General features: G+C 35.6%; 1 protein-coding gene across 2 annotated transcripts in view; it reads left to right on the plus strand.

Annotated features, from left to right (window-relative positions):
* LARS2 (leucyl-tRNA synthetase 2, mitochondrial) overlaps positions 1-14466 on the plus strand; it is an 89119-nt gene that overhangs the window by 12319 nt on the left and 62334 nt on the right. For both annotated transcript variants that reach the window (XM_030008649.2, XM_030008647.2), the window contains 3 exons: positions 2772-2863; positions 6326-6386; positions 14217-14306. In XM_030008649.2, the coding sequence (XP_029864509.1) occupies positions 2772-2863; positions 6326-6386; positions 14217-14306 (243 nt within the window). The remainder of the gene's footprint in view (positions 1-2771; positions 2864-6325; positions 6387-14216; positions 14307-14466) is intronic.

Consider the following 14466-nt stretch of genomic DNA (forward strand, 5'->3'; position numbering starts at 1 on the left):
AATTGCTTTCTTCCTATTTTTCCTTTGTTTTGAACAGCCGAACTGTTCCTTTATTCTTTGTGCCAAATTCTGACATGTTAGTTGTATATTTTCTTCTTCTCTTCCATGTCTGTCGAGGTTTTTTATGCTTTCCAGAACTATATAGTTAATCTCAGTCTTGTGTTTTATGTTGTCTAAGTAGAGTTAAGATGTAATGCCAAGTCCTGTGTGGCGACTGTGGCATTTTAACTGTAGATATGTAACACACATTCCAGCCAGAAGCTGACCTGTTGTTTAGACAAATGCCTTTCACAAACCTTTCAAATCCATTCACGGTAGAGAAGTAAAAGAGACAATAAACTTGAAATAATTTTCTAAACCACTGTGCATGTTACATTCATCTCTATAGCAACTACATAAATAGATCTATCCTGGAGATTAATTTGAGGATATTTTTAATGTCTCTTTAAATTCAGGTTTCTGATTGAAACTTGAATTAGCATACTTCTTCAGCCCTTTAACTTGAAGAATGCTGTTGGTTCTTAAATTGAACTGTCTTTTGAATGTGATAAGTGAATACACTGTATGGTATTTTAATATACATGCTAGAATTAGGAAGATCTGTGTGAGCAGATAACTCCTGCTAGTGCTGATGGGACAGTGATAAAATGCCTGCACATTAGCTGTCTGGAGCATCAGTCAGTCTTTTGGGGGAGTCTGTAGCCAGTAGTGAAGCTGTTCTTCCCACATCTTTTTGCTCATGAGTGTGAGAAATGAGATTGTGCTTTGCTTTTGGGTGCTTATCTATATCCAGGAGATCTTCTGAAGCTGAATTTTACAAAAATTAATTGAGTAGTTTTTCTAATCTCACTTAATATGCATCAGCTTGTAGTAAAAGGCGGCATTTGTAGGGTTGCAAATGTAGGGCATTTGTCTAAACAAAGGGGGTTTAAATAAGAGAAAACATGTATTATACATGAAAAAAAAAAATCTGGTTTATTTCATCATTTCTGTCCAGAGACAGGTTGTCAGCAATAGTAGTGGTCAAAAAGAGCTCAGCTGCAGAAACTAATATTTTAGTGTGTCCTTAAAAAATTCTGTTGAGATTTGTAGTTTATGTAAAGTTTACCTTTCTTTTTTCTCTTTTATACCAATAGTTTTGACTACTCTTCGGGGGAGGGAGAGGAGAAGGGCTGGGGAGGGGTTTGCTTCAATGGCGTGTTGACAAGTGGTTTAGACTCCAAATGAGATTTTCTATGTAACACCTATAATGTGGGGAAGTAAGGAGTTAGGACTCTTATTTCTGATGCTGTGATGTGAGGAACAATGATCTGTTTGATAATAGGGAAAACTTCTAACACAGAATAGCATTCTGATTTCTATTAGATTTGTATATCAAAAATGTGCTGTGCACGGACGCTTACTGTGGTGGCTTGAATCACAGCTGTTGACAGGTTAGTACCTTTGGTTTTGCTGCAGCAAAGTAATGATATACAGCAGGTTTAGTTTAGCTCAGTATTGAAAACGAGAATGCTGAGGAGTCACAGCTGTTAAATGCTGTTGCTTTTACGCTGAGTTGGTGCCTAGGGCACCTTTATAAACACATATATAAAATATTTTTTATGAAAGAATCCATTGAAGTCAGAGGATTGGAAGGTTGTGGCAAAGAAGAATAAATATAATTCAAGCCAGTGAGAAAAGTAGCTCTTACGCTTCCGAAACGAGCAGATTTTTCACATGGAGATAGCTTAGGAGATTAGTGTTGCTGGGCTTGCTTTCTTACTGCTTGTTTACTTACATGCCACTAAAGAACAAGTTCTTTATATAAATACATATTTTAAGGGGTAAAAATTTTGATTTCTTACAACCTGTAAAATGTTACTCAATCATGTTTTGCTATTGTTAAACTTGTGTAACTTTAATCATAATTATTGAATTTATAGCACATTTGTAGGTGTAAGAAATGCGATTGGTTTTATCAAGTATCCAATATACAAGTGTGTTTAATGACAGCATCTTAAGTACTGGCCTTTCTTTCCCTGGTTATTAAACAGGTTTTTTGAATACTTACTGTATTGCTAGATTATTTTTCTAAATAATTTGCATGTTAATAGGAAAGATACATAACTATTTCAACAGAAATTATCTATTATATTTTGTAGTAAACATTTTTTTCCCCCTTTACTTATTTGTGGTCACGAAATACAATTTGTCAGCCTGTAGTCTATATTTACAAAAGATATTTTAGTAAAATTTGACTAAACTGGTTTTCCCCACCCTCTTCATTTTATCTGTTGGATTTCAGGTTATCATACGGTATTTTTCTTTTTTTTTTTTTCTTCAACAAAAAGAGAAAAAATAGTAGGCTACACATCTGGTACAGTTATAAAACAGTTGGTGCAATTAGTTTTACTTGCTTTCTTCTTCTCCTTCTTTGGAATGAATATTTTTTTCTATTTAGCAGTAGCATCAACTGCTAATTTTGACCACGACACAAATTTACAAAGCATTGATTTTTGTCATTGTCAACCTGGTATTGAAATAGTCATGAGGGTTTACTTTAATACTTAATACTTCAGGCTCCCTCTAACATCGTGTTGTAGATAGCAAGTATGCTTTGTATTCATCTTTTAAAACAGACCTAGCCATAGCTGGCATGTTTTAAAGAGGTTCAATTCAGGCAAAACAAATGCTGAAATGCAAAACACCATTCATTATTTGGAGGCCTGTGTGTGTTGCTGATGCCATTCCAGAAAGTTATGTAAGATTGTGTTTTTCCTTTTTGCTGACAGGTGATAAATCCAATGGGATGGGACGCATTTGGTTTACCAGCAGAAAATGCTGCAGTTGAACATGGGCTTCACCCTGCAAGCTGGACACAAAGGTAGTTTTTAATGAATTTAAGTAATATGGCATTTCCACTGTGAATACCTGTACTGTGGCCCCCATAAACCAGCAAACCAGAGCAAAACCAGTGTAGAAGAAAGACGGTACAGAAAGAACCAGGGTTATTTGCTGATGTTTTATGGGACTGCGCAGATCATTCAGTTTGGAAAAAAAAAGAAAAAAATGTATCGGGAGGTTTTAATCTCAATGACTTTTAAATTGTAAAAAGGTAGACTATTGAAAGAGTGACAGTTCCTGAACACCCAAATTGGTGAGCAAGAAATAAATCAGACTTTCATTATGGTGAGCTAAATCTTAGTATAGAATACACAGTTGAGAATTATGAACTATGTGGTTAGATATACTAGCAGTTTTCAGTACCATGCAAAAGAGGAAGAAGATAGTTGTGTCATTTGAGACTGGGTCTTGGAAAGTGATAAGCAGCCATTATTGCTGAAATTTTTGGGCTTCAGGCCGCAGAATTGGGTGTTGTGTTCCCCTAATATTCTTTAAAATGAGTAGAAAGTTACGTAAGTAAACATTAATTTCTATAAATGACTCAGAAACCAATCTTAAGTGAAGCAGTTCGTTGTGCTCTGGATGCATTAATCTAGCTGTAGTATCTTTTTGGACCTTGATCCATTTCCTCCTTTGGTAATGCTGTTTCTTTTAAGTTTTTCTCATGCTTCTGGTCCCATGTTGAGATACTTGATAGTTTTCCAACTAAAATACGATGGCAACTGATTTCACTTAGGGAGAAGGCATGAGTGCACTACACACAAATTCTGAGTTAGTTATGCTAATTTTTTTTAAATTTCCTCCATGTATGGTTTAGATAAGAATATGCGTGAGAACCAGTTACCATCAAGACACAAAAACCTGGTTTTGTTCTTTTGAGAGAGTCTGAAAAATCACTGTGCACAGTGTGTTGTGGGCTATCAGATATATTTTAGCATGGTCAGTAAATGGATGATTTCTGCCTTCCTTCAATAAGCCTACTGAAGCTCAGCTGTAAAACAAATCTATGTATCTGTTACATCCGAGTGCCTCGTTTTTACCTCAGTTATCTTGATGGAACCTTCACCAGATAGAGCGTTACTGTGATCCTTGCCTACACGACAAATGAGGCAGAGAGAAGTGAAGGTTGTCACTTTGAGACAACGAGGCTGACATTAAGTACTTGCTGACTATAAAAGGGTTAGTGTTCTCCCCTTCTCTTGACTACGTGGTCCCTCCTCACCTACTACACTAGCTTTGGCACTTGTAGGACATTGTGTTGAACTGACTTGGCTTGCCAGCTCAGAAGAAAGCCATTCTGCCATCTGCCTGAGTTGCATTGGCTCAGGAGAAAAGCGCAGAGACTGTGCCATAGCAAAGAACTGAATCAGCTCAGCCTATCTCATCTTAGCAGTTTGTCCAGGTCATATCAAAAAGCTTGTGGCAGGGCACAGCCTGAGCTGTTTCTTTTCTGCTACTTTCTGTGCTGTTTCTGTTTTCTTGTAAATAGGTGTGTATTGTTCCATACACTTAAAGCAGTTTAGCTAGTAGTTACAAGTACGAGATGTTTTATACTGGAAGAAAATTTTGCTTTGAAAATTGCCTTAATACTGAAACGAGTGATTGTCTAGTTTTAAGAGCTAGATAACAATTTTATAACAACAAACTGAAAAAAGTTAGTGCATCACCTTTGGGACTGATTATAACAACATCCAAATAGGAAAATTATTTACATACCCAATTTTTTTGTTGATGCTAAGGAAGGGAGTTGGTTCATCATACAGGCAGTTTAACTTCTGACCACTGAAGTAATTGCTGTCTCCTGTTTTTCTCTGCTGTCACTGTCCTGAATGTTTCTCATGCCTGCAGCAGGGATGACTGAACTGAACATGATGCTGTGATGATGTGATAGCAGCCTGATGCGTTTTAGTCATCCCTGGCGCGGAGACAGCCACCCCTGTAAAAGGGGGGACACTGTAGGCATTCCAGCTTACTTGTTTCAGGAGTGAGCAACCAAATTTCAGAGCATCCTGATTTTTCTGACAAAGGGATTTAAAATGAACTCCATTTGACTATTACTTCTTATGTTCTCAAACTTAGGGAAAAAACATAAAACGAATTGAAGACAGAGTTACTTACACAAAACACACAGAAATTTTTGTTAGTAAGAGTTAGTGTAGTGGCAGAAGCTTTGTGAAAATACACTCAAATTTTAAATTTTTTTTTATTGGTACAGTTCATTTTGAGTGGGTCTTTAATATAAGCAGTACTACTGAAAGTATGGTTTGTCCCAGTCTAAGCTGTGAGTCTATAAGAGGATTTCCTAGTATACCCATACCAGGAAAGGTACCTTACCAGAAAAGGCAGGCTTTTTCTAGCGTAACTGGGGCTCTGCGACTGTTAGTAGTGGATACTTGCATTACTCAGTTATTCAGCAGTGCAAGTTCGTTCTGGATCAGAATTAAATGCTTGGTTTCATGACTGTCAGATTAGCCACTGAAGGAGGATGGATGATACTTTATCTGACATAATGCATTTTAGTAGAAAGTTAAAAGTCCACAAAAAATTTTAAGCAATTTTAAAGTATGTGAATGAATTCACACCAGGTCACTAGTTAATATTGTGTAATTGTGGCTATTTTGGTAAACTGTATTTAGTACCTTTTCAAACTAAAGCTTCGCTGTATATTCTGATGTATCTTATTTCACATTTTTAATATAGTCCATCTGGGGCAAGGTCCAGCCCTACAGTTTTGCAGTTGACTTAAGTTTATTTATAGCTGTGCTGCCACCAGAAGTTTAGGACTTCCTTGTCACCTCCCAGGATATATGTTCCCACCACCTCCTTTGTGTTGGCTGAGCTTTTTTGTAGCCACCATATTGGTTTGATCAGCCCGTTGATTAGAGGGAAGCAAGAAAACTTGTGGGGTTGTTTTGGAGAACTTTTCATAGGGCATGTCTTCAGTTGAATGGGTAAGTTGATTCAACTCATCCTATAGCCACATGATCGCCAGAGCCAAAGCAAAATACAGCCAGGATAGCATTGCCAGAAGAAAGCAGGATTAAACTGATGGTGAAAGTGCGTTCTGCTGCATCATGAAGGTTTCAGAGGGTCCTTTGGCTCAGCTGCAGTAAAGGTAATTAAAAATAATGAGAAGTGATGCTTCAGGAACGTTTCCCTCAAACTGCAGTGCCGTATTTGCTTTTCAGTTACGCTCAAATCAAGAGAAGAAAAATTGTTGTCTTGTATACACAGCCATTGAAATTGAACCAGAATGCACTAGGAACTTTTAAAATTATTATTTGAGTATTCTGACAGTTCCTTGAGTTTGACTGCTAGTGAGATAATAACGTTTAGAGATTAACTAGTGCTTTTGATTTCTCAGAACTTCATAAGCACCTGATTTTAAATATGATCACATGATAGAAATATTTTAAGTTAATTTTTTTTTTTTATTTTGCAGTAATATTCAACACATGAGGGAACAGTTTGATGCACTAGGTCTGTCTTTTACATGGGAAAGGGTAAGATTTTCTTTTTTAAGGGGATGCTGCTTTATTTTATTGTATGATGGAACATTGAAAAATATGGAATTTCACCATTTTATTTATGACAATATAGAAGAATTTGAAAGTGACCGGTTTAAGTTATTAAACTGTAAAATTGAGCTTCTCTCAAGCTTTTTATCAGATTTCTCTCACTTTTGACATACTGATATCATCTGATAATCTCAAGGTTTAGGAGAATCTTTCTTTTCTTTAAAGTAATTTCAGTTTTGCACTTGGATTTTTCTCTCTGCTTTTTCAGCACTTTCAAAGTAGCAATTTTCTGTGTTAGAAATTAGGCAATAGTCTAAATAGATACTTATGAAACAGCATGCCTTTGTGTTAAGGTATATATGTTTTGAGGAGTGCTTTTTTCAATGTGTATGTTTTTATAATATACTCAAGGTTTTAAAGCTTGTAACTTGAAAAGGTGGTTTGGTTATTTTATTCTAAATTCGAAGCATAAGCCTGCATTTTCATAGGTGTTGCTATCATGACCATTTTGGAAAACAGAAATTTATTTAAAACACTAATGCTTGAGAATCAGGTGTTCACTTTAAAAACCTTACCAAATGTGATCGGACATAAGCTAATGTCATTTTCAAGATAAAAAAGAAATTAATTTTTGAAGCAATTGTGAGGTTATTGCATTTACCATTGAATCAAAGTCAGCTACTACCTTTATATTCTCACCAATAACTGTTGCTTATCACCTTAATATGATTTTGAATAGAGTGATGGAGATGCTAATCTCGGATTTTTATAACAGTATTATATATCTGAAAAGGATTAATTTTCTGGCAGTCTGAGACCTGCCATATGTTTTCTTCAATCTTGAAGGTGAAGTTGTTTATTTGTATGTCTTGCATCTAAAAAACCATATTTCGTCATGTCATATGTATGGCAGGATTTTTCAGTGTAAGGCTTTTTAGTAAGATTTAGTTTTCTTGGTAGCCAAAAAGTTGCTCTGAAAAGAAAAGATATGTTGTGGAAGGTTCACTGCACATGTTCTTGGCAATTATTTTCTTATATTTAAAACTGTTGGTATCTCAGAGATTTTCTGCATGTGTAATACAGTGATACTTGAAAACAGTGAAATCATATGTGTAGGCTGTATTATGGAACACAGGAGTTGAATGTTGCAGATTTGCCTTTAAAGAAAATTGAGAAAATTCACCTTTGTATATGGACTTCTGTTTAACCCTTCCTTTCTGAAGAAGAGATGAAGAACCGGCAGTACTGAAGACCATGGCAGGAAGTATAAGTACACAGGGAAAAGTCATTCGTCATCTCTGTGCCTGTTCTTTGAGGTTTACCTCCACTTTTCTAGTAAATCACGTTTTGGTTAATGACCTTTCAAGACACTGAATACATGTGGAAAGGGCTTTGATACTCTACAACTAAGTCCATTTGAACAGTTGTGTAATTGAAATACTTAAAAAGCTCTAGGGGCACATAGTTTGTGTTTTTGAAAGGTAAGATTCTGAAACAGCTAAAAAGTGTTTCTCAAAACACAATGAATTTTGGAGTTTTCACTCCTTAGCTTATGAGTTAAGTTTTATTTACCTAGAAAGCCTGCCTTATTAACTGGAGTAAGAGTGACCTGAATGGTAACCATTAGAAAAAGGTATGTTTTTTATTGCAAAAAATGTATCATGCCTGAAATATATCCGTATTACATGATCTCCCAATGCACAGATATTTGAGCTAGCCATGAAAGAGCTATCTTTGGAAGCGGAACGGCTAAGCTGTAGCAGAGTATATTTTCCAGGCTGATAATGCCTGCTTCTCTGCAAGGCTGATTAGGCTGGGCAGAGCATCTTGCTGCCTTAGCTGTACTGCTTCTGGGCTAACTCAAGCATCTTTGCACAGCAATGCACTGTGCTGTGCAGGTACTTATCTTAAAAGTGAGCTCTTTGAGGTAAGGAATATTTTTTTTATTATTCTATACTTGTATGGCACTAAATGAGTGGCTTACAAAATACTGTGACAACGCAAACAAAGCCACCAGCATTAGTGACACCTATGAAAAGTGCAAGAAAAACACTTTTTATAAGGGTTAGTCTAATTAACCAAGACTACTGTATAAAACAGGACTTTGTTTTTAATTTAATTTCATTGGTGTTGCTTAATTGTGCTTCTTCATTGTGCTAGAGCATAGTACTTGGCAAATACATGCTTCAGGGAACCCATTGCCCTACCTTAGATCCCTATTTCAGCGTGCAGTGAATTGCCTTTTTAACGTGCTAACCTTTTATGTTAACTGTCTCTGTCCTCTGTGGCCAGCTTAGAGTATATGCCTAGATGATGTGAAGGAAACTTAAGTAAATTTTACCATTTTAGAAATGTTAAGGGGGGAAAAAAAGTGGGAAAACAATAAAAAGTACATTTTGAATACCTAGTGCATGTAGCTGTGCTGAAGAAGCTGGCTGCTTATAAAGTCATGTCTGGTGTTCAAGAAAGTCCTGTCCAGGAATATGAAGACTAGTTGTAGTTTTATTGCTTGGTAAAATTATTATGAACAAATCCCAGTGTGTCTGGGATACTAGAAATTTCCTTTTATTTATCTGGTTTTTTTTCATTGTTCTCTCTGTCTTACAAATCAAAATGTAAAAGTATTTTATGTTTTAGCAGTCAGTGAAATTAATTAACCAGTAAGGCATCGCAAATAAGGCATTATTAAAAGCTAATTAGATCATTTCAGAAAGCCAGGTTACAAAGACACTTGAAAACTATTCTCCTAAACAGAAAATGTAAGCAAACTAAAAACATAATTAAATGCATGAAATAGCTCTGTAAGTACTTTGCTTTAGAGTAGTTTTGAATACTAATAGTGATCTGATATTTTTTCCCTGAAACAGGTAGGTATTTTAAGTGCCTCAAGTAATAAATGTTACATTTTTAAATCACTTTGAAAATGGTGTGATTTTGGGGAGAGATTTTAATAAAATAATGAGTGAGAACATTTCTATTCTGAACATTTGTTTGTCAGATCCAGGGTTTAAAAGCTGCAGTTTGAGGATGGAAGAAATGTCTTAGGCATTAAAAACACCTGGAAGATAAAAAAAAAAAAAACAACCATCGCGTGGCTATGTTTTGTTTTTAAGATAACAATAATTTGGGCATTCCTGGTGATCAGATTTCTCCAAAATACCATCTCAGACAGCATAGCAACCTGCCTGCCACTTCTTTTAAACATGATTTTCAAGGGAATTAGACAATATTATTTTCAAAGATTCATATCATCAGTAACAAGAGATGGAGAGCATATAACATTTTTCCTTTCTTTTGCTCAGGAGTGTCGTCAGACTGAATGCATGTTCCCAGTAAGCCATCAGTTCACCACTGTATTATCAATCTGTAACTTTCTGCTAGAAGGTAGCTCGTTCTGCCAACATTTTTCAGTCCTTTCAATTCATGCATTCCAAGTGATATAATTTTTTGCATAAGAGTAATGTTCCCCTTCTGCTCTGTACATTAAAAAAGATGAAATCTTTGGTAGATTTTCTTTGTGCAGATATTTTTCTGTTTAGTTTTGAAGTTGTCATTCTTGTGTACTGCCTGAGCATGCATAAAACTGTAACAGTAGATAGAGCATTACCTATTAAATTTTCTTTTTATCCACATACCACTGATAATCAGTCACCCTACTTGTAATTAAATAAAAAAGGAAACCATTGATACAAGGCTACTTTTTTGCAAGAAAGATATTCATGCTCTAAAATGTAGACACTGCATGACGTTTGTATTTGTAGCTAATAAAGCATGAAACTAAGGGCCTTTGAAATACAAATATTCAAATTAATTTAGAAATGTACCTTGGTCTAGCTCTAAACCTCTGAAAATCAAATAATTATACTCCCAGATGAGGTGGTACATGGCCTTTAATACCAAAATAGGCAAATAATAGATTAAAGACTGTTTAATCTTCCCAAATAGATTTTAAAAAAAATCCATTCAGACTTTTTCTCCTTATCACCTTTTTAATAAGTATCAAGTGTAACTTGTCTGTCTTCTGGATAGCATAAGACTGTGCTAAAAATAAAATTATTAGTAATAAACTAGGAAATTACTTCTGTCTAGTCTAGTTACATGTTATTCACAAAGCCTGGTGGATCTTATAACAAATAAACACTTTTATGCAGCTTGTAAATATTATTTTTATTTAAAATGAAAATAGTCATGAAAGTAGCTTGAAGGTGTACCCTTCTTAAAAAACAAACAGAAACCAGTTTTACGATCAGAGCTACATAATGGGAAGTTGTAAGAATGGAGCAGATTTAGAACAAATAATGAATTATAAAACAAGACATTTGAAAAATAGGTTTTTTCTTTTATTAATGACCAAAATCTTCCATCCAGTTTGGTTGGGGGTTTTTTTAGGGTTTTTTTTGTTTACCCAGGATTCTTTACTGTTGGTTTTCCCATATTTTTGGTAGCTGGAGGCTTATTTATCAGATTTTTTTAACAATGAACAGCCCTTTAATCTTAACATGAATCAGTTGCTTCCCAAGTTGCAGTGCTGTCAAATCTAAATTGTAGTACTGCTATTTAGTCTGTAACTGAGAATTTATTTGTAAAAATAAAGAAGATACTAACTCCTCCATCATGTTACTTGTTAGGAACAGGCTGCTGTGCTGCGATAAAGGGATTAAGCAAGGTAGTTTTTGGTAAAGGTGAGGGTCTTTCTCTTCTATACCTTGGCAATATCTGCTATTTTTAAAAGCAGACCACTTTTAAAGGTGGTTTGTTTTAATGAATTGTTAATGAATGAGTGTCGTTCCTATAGGAATAAGGAGCAGTAACAGTAACCAAAGATAAAGATGCATTTTGGTGACAGTATCAGATATTCTTTTTAACTGGCAAGTTGACAAAAGGAAAAGGGAAAATGGTTGGGAGAAGAGGGAGATGCTGTCCCTCCCATTTCATTTTACCTTTGGAAATGCTGGGGTGATGGGTTATCACTAAATCTGTCACAGAGCACTGAAGAGCACGTGCAGTGGTCAGCTGAGCAGCATTTTTCATATTTGTAAAAGGGTTCTGATTTTTAGGATATATTTTCTCTTTGGAGAAAATATGGTAATATCCTGTTTATATATATTTAGTGAACTGCTTTATGATACGGGGTTCTATACGTGTGCTAATATACTAGTGCTCAGCTCACAAATGAGAAGCAGAAGGTTATATTTTTTTGGCAGGGTGGAAGGGCTCCATTGTGCTATTTTGCAAACCATTTAATAAACCCTTTTTCTGTATTTCTGAGTTAAGTTAGTTCTGTTAATGCACTGCAAATCTTTGTCATACTCATAAAGTATGAATAGGAACGTTAACATTCACCTTAATTCAAGCATGATAGCAGCCTAATGGAAACTTTTTACCAGACATTATTTATTTAATCAAGATCAGTAACTGGAATACATGGAAAATTATTTTTCACTGTAAGTCTTAATGATCTAAATGGTAGGGAAAATAACAAAACACATTTTGAGATTGACAAGAGGTTGCTGGCTTGTCATCGGCAGCTCACTTCACTTGGTAGTGATGTGATTTCTCTTTCTTCATTAATTCCAAGTGTTACTGCAAACCTTCATGGTTATAGAGTTAAATGATGAGCTTGAGTGATTTTTTTGCAGTTCAGTGACCACACAGCAAATTTTTTTCAGTGGTACAGTCTGCTGCATTTCTTTCTAAAAAGTCATTTTACAACTTGTGAGAGAGCATGTACATGGGATTCTGTGCCCAGGGGTTTGTGTAGCTTGTAGCTCAGTCTAAACATGCCTGTTTGGATTGAGAAATGTCATCTCTTTTTGTTTCAGTTGACACACTTCTGCTGTTCAGGACCAAAAGGACAAATCTCAGTCCATTTTACTATTTTTAGTTGACAACTCACTTCTGTTGTCTTACCTGTTTGTCTGTTGCTCACATAATCTTATATTGTACCAAAAGCGATTGTGTCTCTGCTTTTGTGTGTCTGATATTCCAGTGATGAAACTCCGTTGCCTGTAGTGGCATCACACTGGCAGAAGAACTAATGTCACTGTGTGGAGAAGCAGGGGAGAAAAAAAGAAAAAAGAATGATTAAAAGGATAGTGTTTTAGTTGGAGAGATGGAGACCAGACTTTTATCAAGTGGGGTTTTTTTTCAGTGCAGAGCACAGGGATTTAATCAAGCAAGTGTTTTTCATGGCTAAGTCTTCACATGCTGTGCTGAAAACTTGCCATTAAGTGTCTCTTTCTGATCTTGAAAGCCTCTTTTACACACTTCTGAGGCACAGCTATTCAAAGGTCATATTAATTGTTCAAAGTAACGTTTCGGCACTGGAATATAAAGTTGTAGAAAAAGAATAACATTTTTATGCTAGAGAGTTTCAGGCGTCATTTGAGTAGCAGATGATATTGCTGAAGTCGTGTAGTGGGAAGCTTAGATGATGGGAAAGCCTGGGTGAAAGACATTTTGCATTTGGAGCTATTTCAGGTAGTTGATAACTATTTGCAAACGGAATAAATTTTGTCAGTGGCTTACTGTCAACCTTGTAACTCTAAAATCAAGAGATGTTCTTGTTGATTTGAAGTTCAGCATAGGAGTCATCTTCCACTTCAATAAGTACAAATGTGGTCAAACAGAAAGTTTGTAGAAATTTCTTCTTTAAACAAGTGCAAGTTAAACAGGAAAACTGTTGAGGAGGGAAATGGGATCTGTTTATTGTTACATATTTATGATGTAATGAGCACTTAAACACTGAGGTACACAGTTCTTTTCACTTTGACCAAACTTTAAAATATGTGGGTGCAAGCATATGTGTTTCCATTGCACCTGTGAAACCACTGTGGTTGTGTAGAGAAAATTGGGAGTCTATAGTCATGTAATCCTTTAGTCTTCTTTACATATTAAGATGTTTGTTTGAAACACGGGGGTTTTTTTAAGAACAAACATGTAAAATATGGAACTTTATAAGCAGTTGATAAGTAGGTTGTTTGTTAATTGAGTTCTCTAAAAACTTAGAAAATGTTTGTTATTTTAAAAAAGCTATCCATTATATTGTTACTTGCTGTTCTCTTAACTCCCATTCCTCCTTCTTATGTTGTCTTTTATTTTTATCTCTATTTCCCTTTTAACAATCCCCCTCATTCGTGACTTCTTTTATTACTCTCATTTTTTCCATACTTTGACCTAGAGCATTCTCCTAACTTGAGCTGGCTTGCCTTTTGAAATGGTTGCTTATTTGACCTTTGATTGTGAGAGATCCTTTGCAAGTCTTTCATCTTGCAATTTGGAGTCTTTCCCCATATTCCATCCTGTCTGCCCCAGACGCTCCATCTGGTCTCAGTGCTGTTCTGCTGTCCTCCTGTACCTACTGCTTCTGCTGTAGGCTCTCCCGGTCTGCTTGCTTCTCTGCAGCCAGCTCCTTGCTGCCTCAGAGGAAAAGGCAACCTGGCTAAGAGGACATCTACTTTTTTCTAGTTTTGCTCAAGTTTCCCTGGTCAGGCAGCTGTGGTCATTTCCATTCATCTTCTGTTCTTATATCTATCAGCATTGATCTTACAAGGCTCTTATATTCCATGTTAACAGGGAAACTTTTCTTTGTGCTTCAAACCCACACAAAGCCCATGTTCTCTGGTTTTGTGTACAGGTGAGTATCACTCATTATAAACATTACACAAATTGGTTTTGTACATAAATACATACATAAACAAACATTTGTGTTTTCTCTGTGGAGTATATTACATACTCCTGAGTTAACTGTTTAAGTTAAAATGCTGTAGGAAAATACTAAGAATAGCTTTGGGAATTTTTTTTTTTTTTCTACAGGAAATAACCACTTGCTTACCAGAGTACTACAAATGGACACAATATCTCTTTCTTAAGCTTTTTGAAGCTGGGATAGTGTATCAAAAAGAGGTAGGTGCAAACTTCGACCTTTATACTTTGCAGGTGCACTTGCTCAAGTCACTCATGTCAGTGGCACATTTTTGGATCGTTCATTCTTATTCATTAAGTGGATTGTGCTCTCTTGGTTTTAAATCACTGCAAAACAGAATACATTTTATATATAACTGAA

Source organism: Aquila chrysaetos, chromosome 3, assembly GCF_900496995.4.
Source record: "Aquila chrysaetos chrysaetos chromosome 3, bAquChr1.4, whole genome shotgun sequence".
Taxonomy (NCBI): Eukaryota; Metazoa; Chordata; class Aves; order Accipitriformes; family Accipitridae; genus Aquila; species Aquila chrysaetos.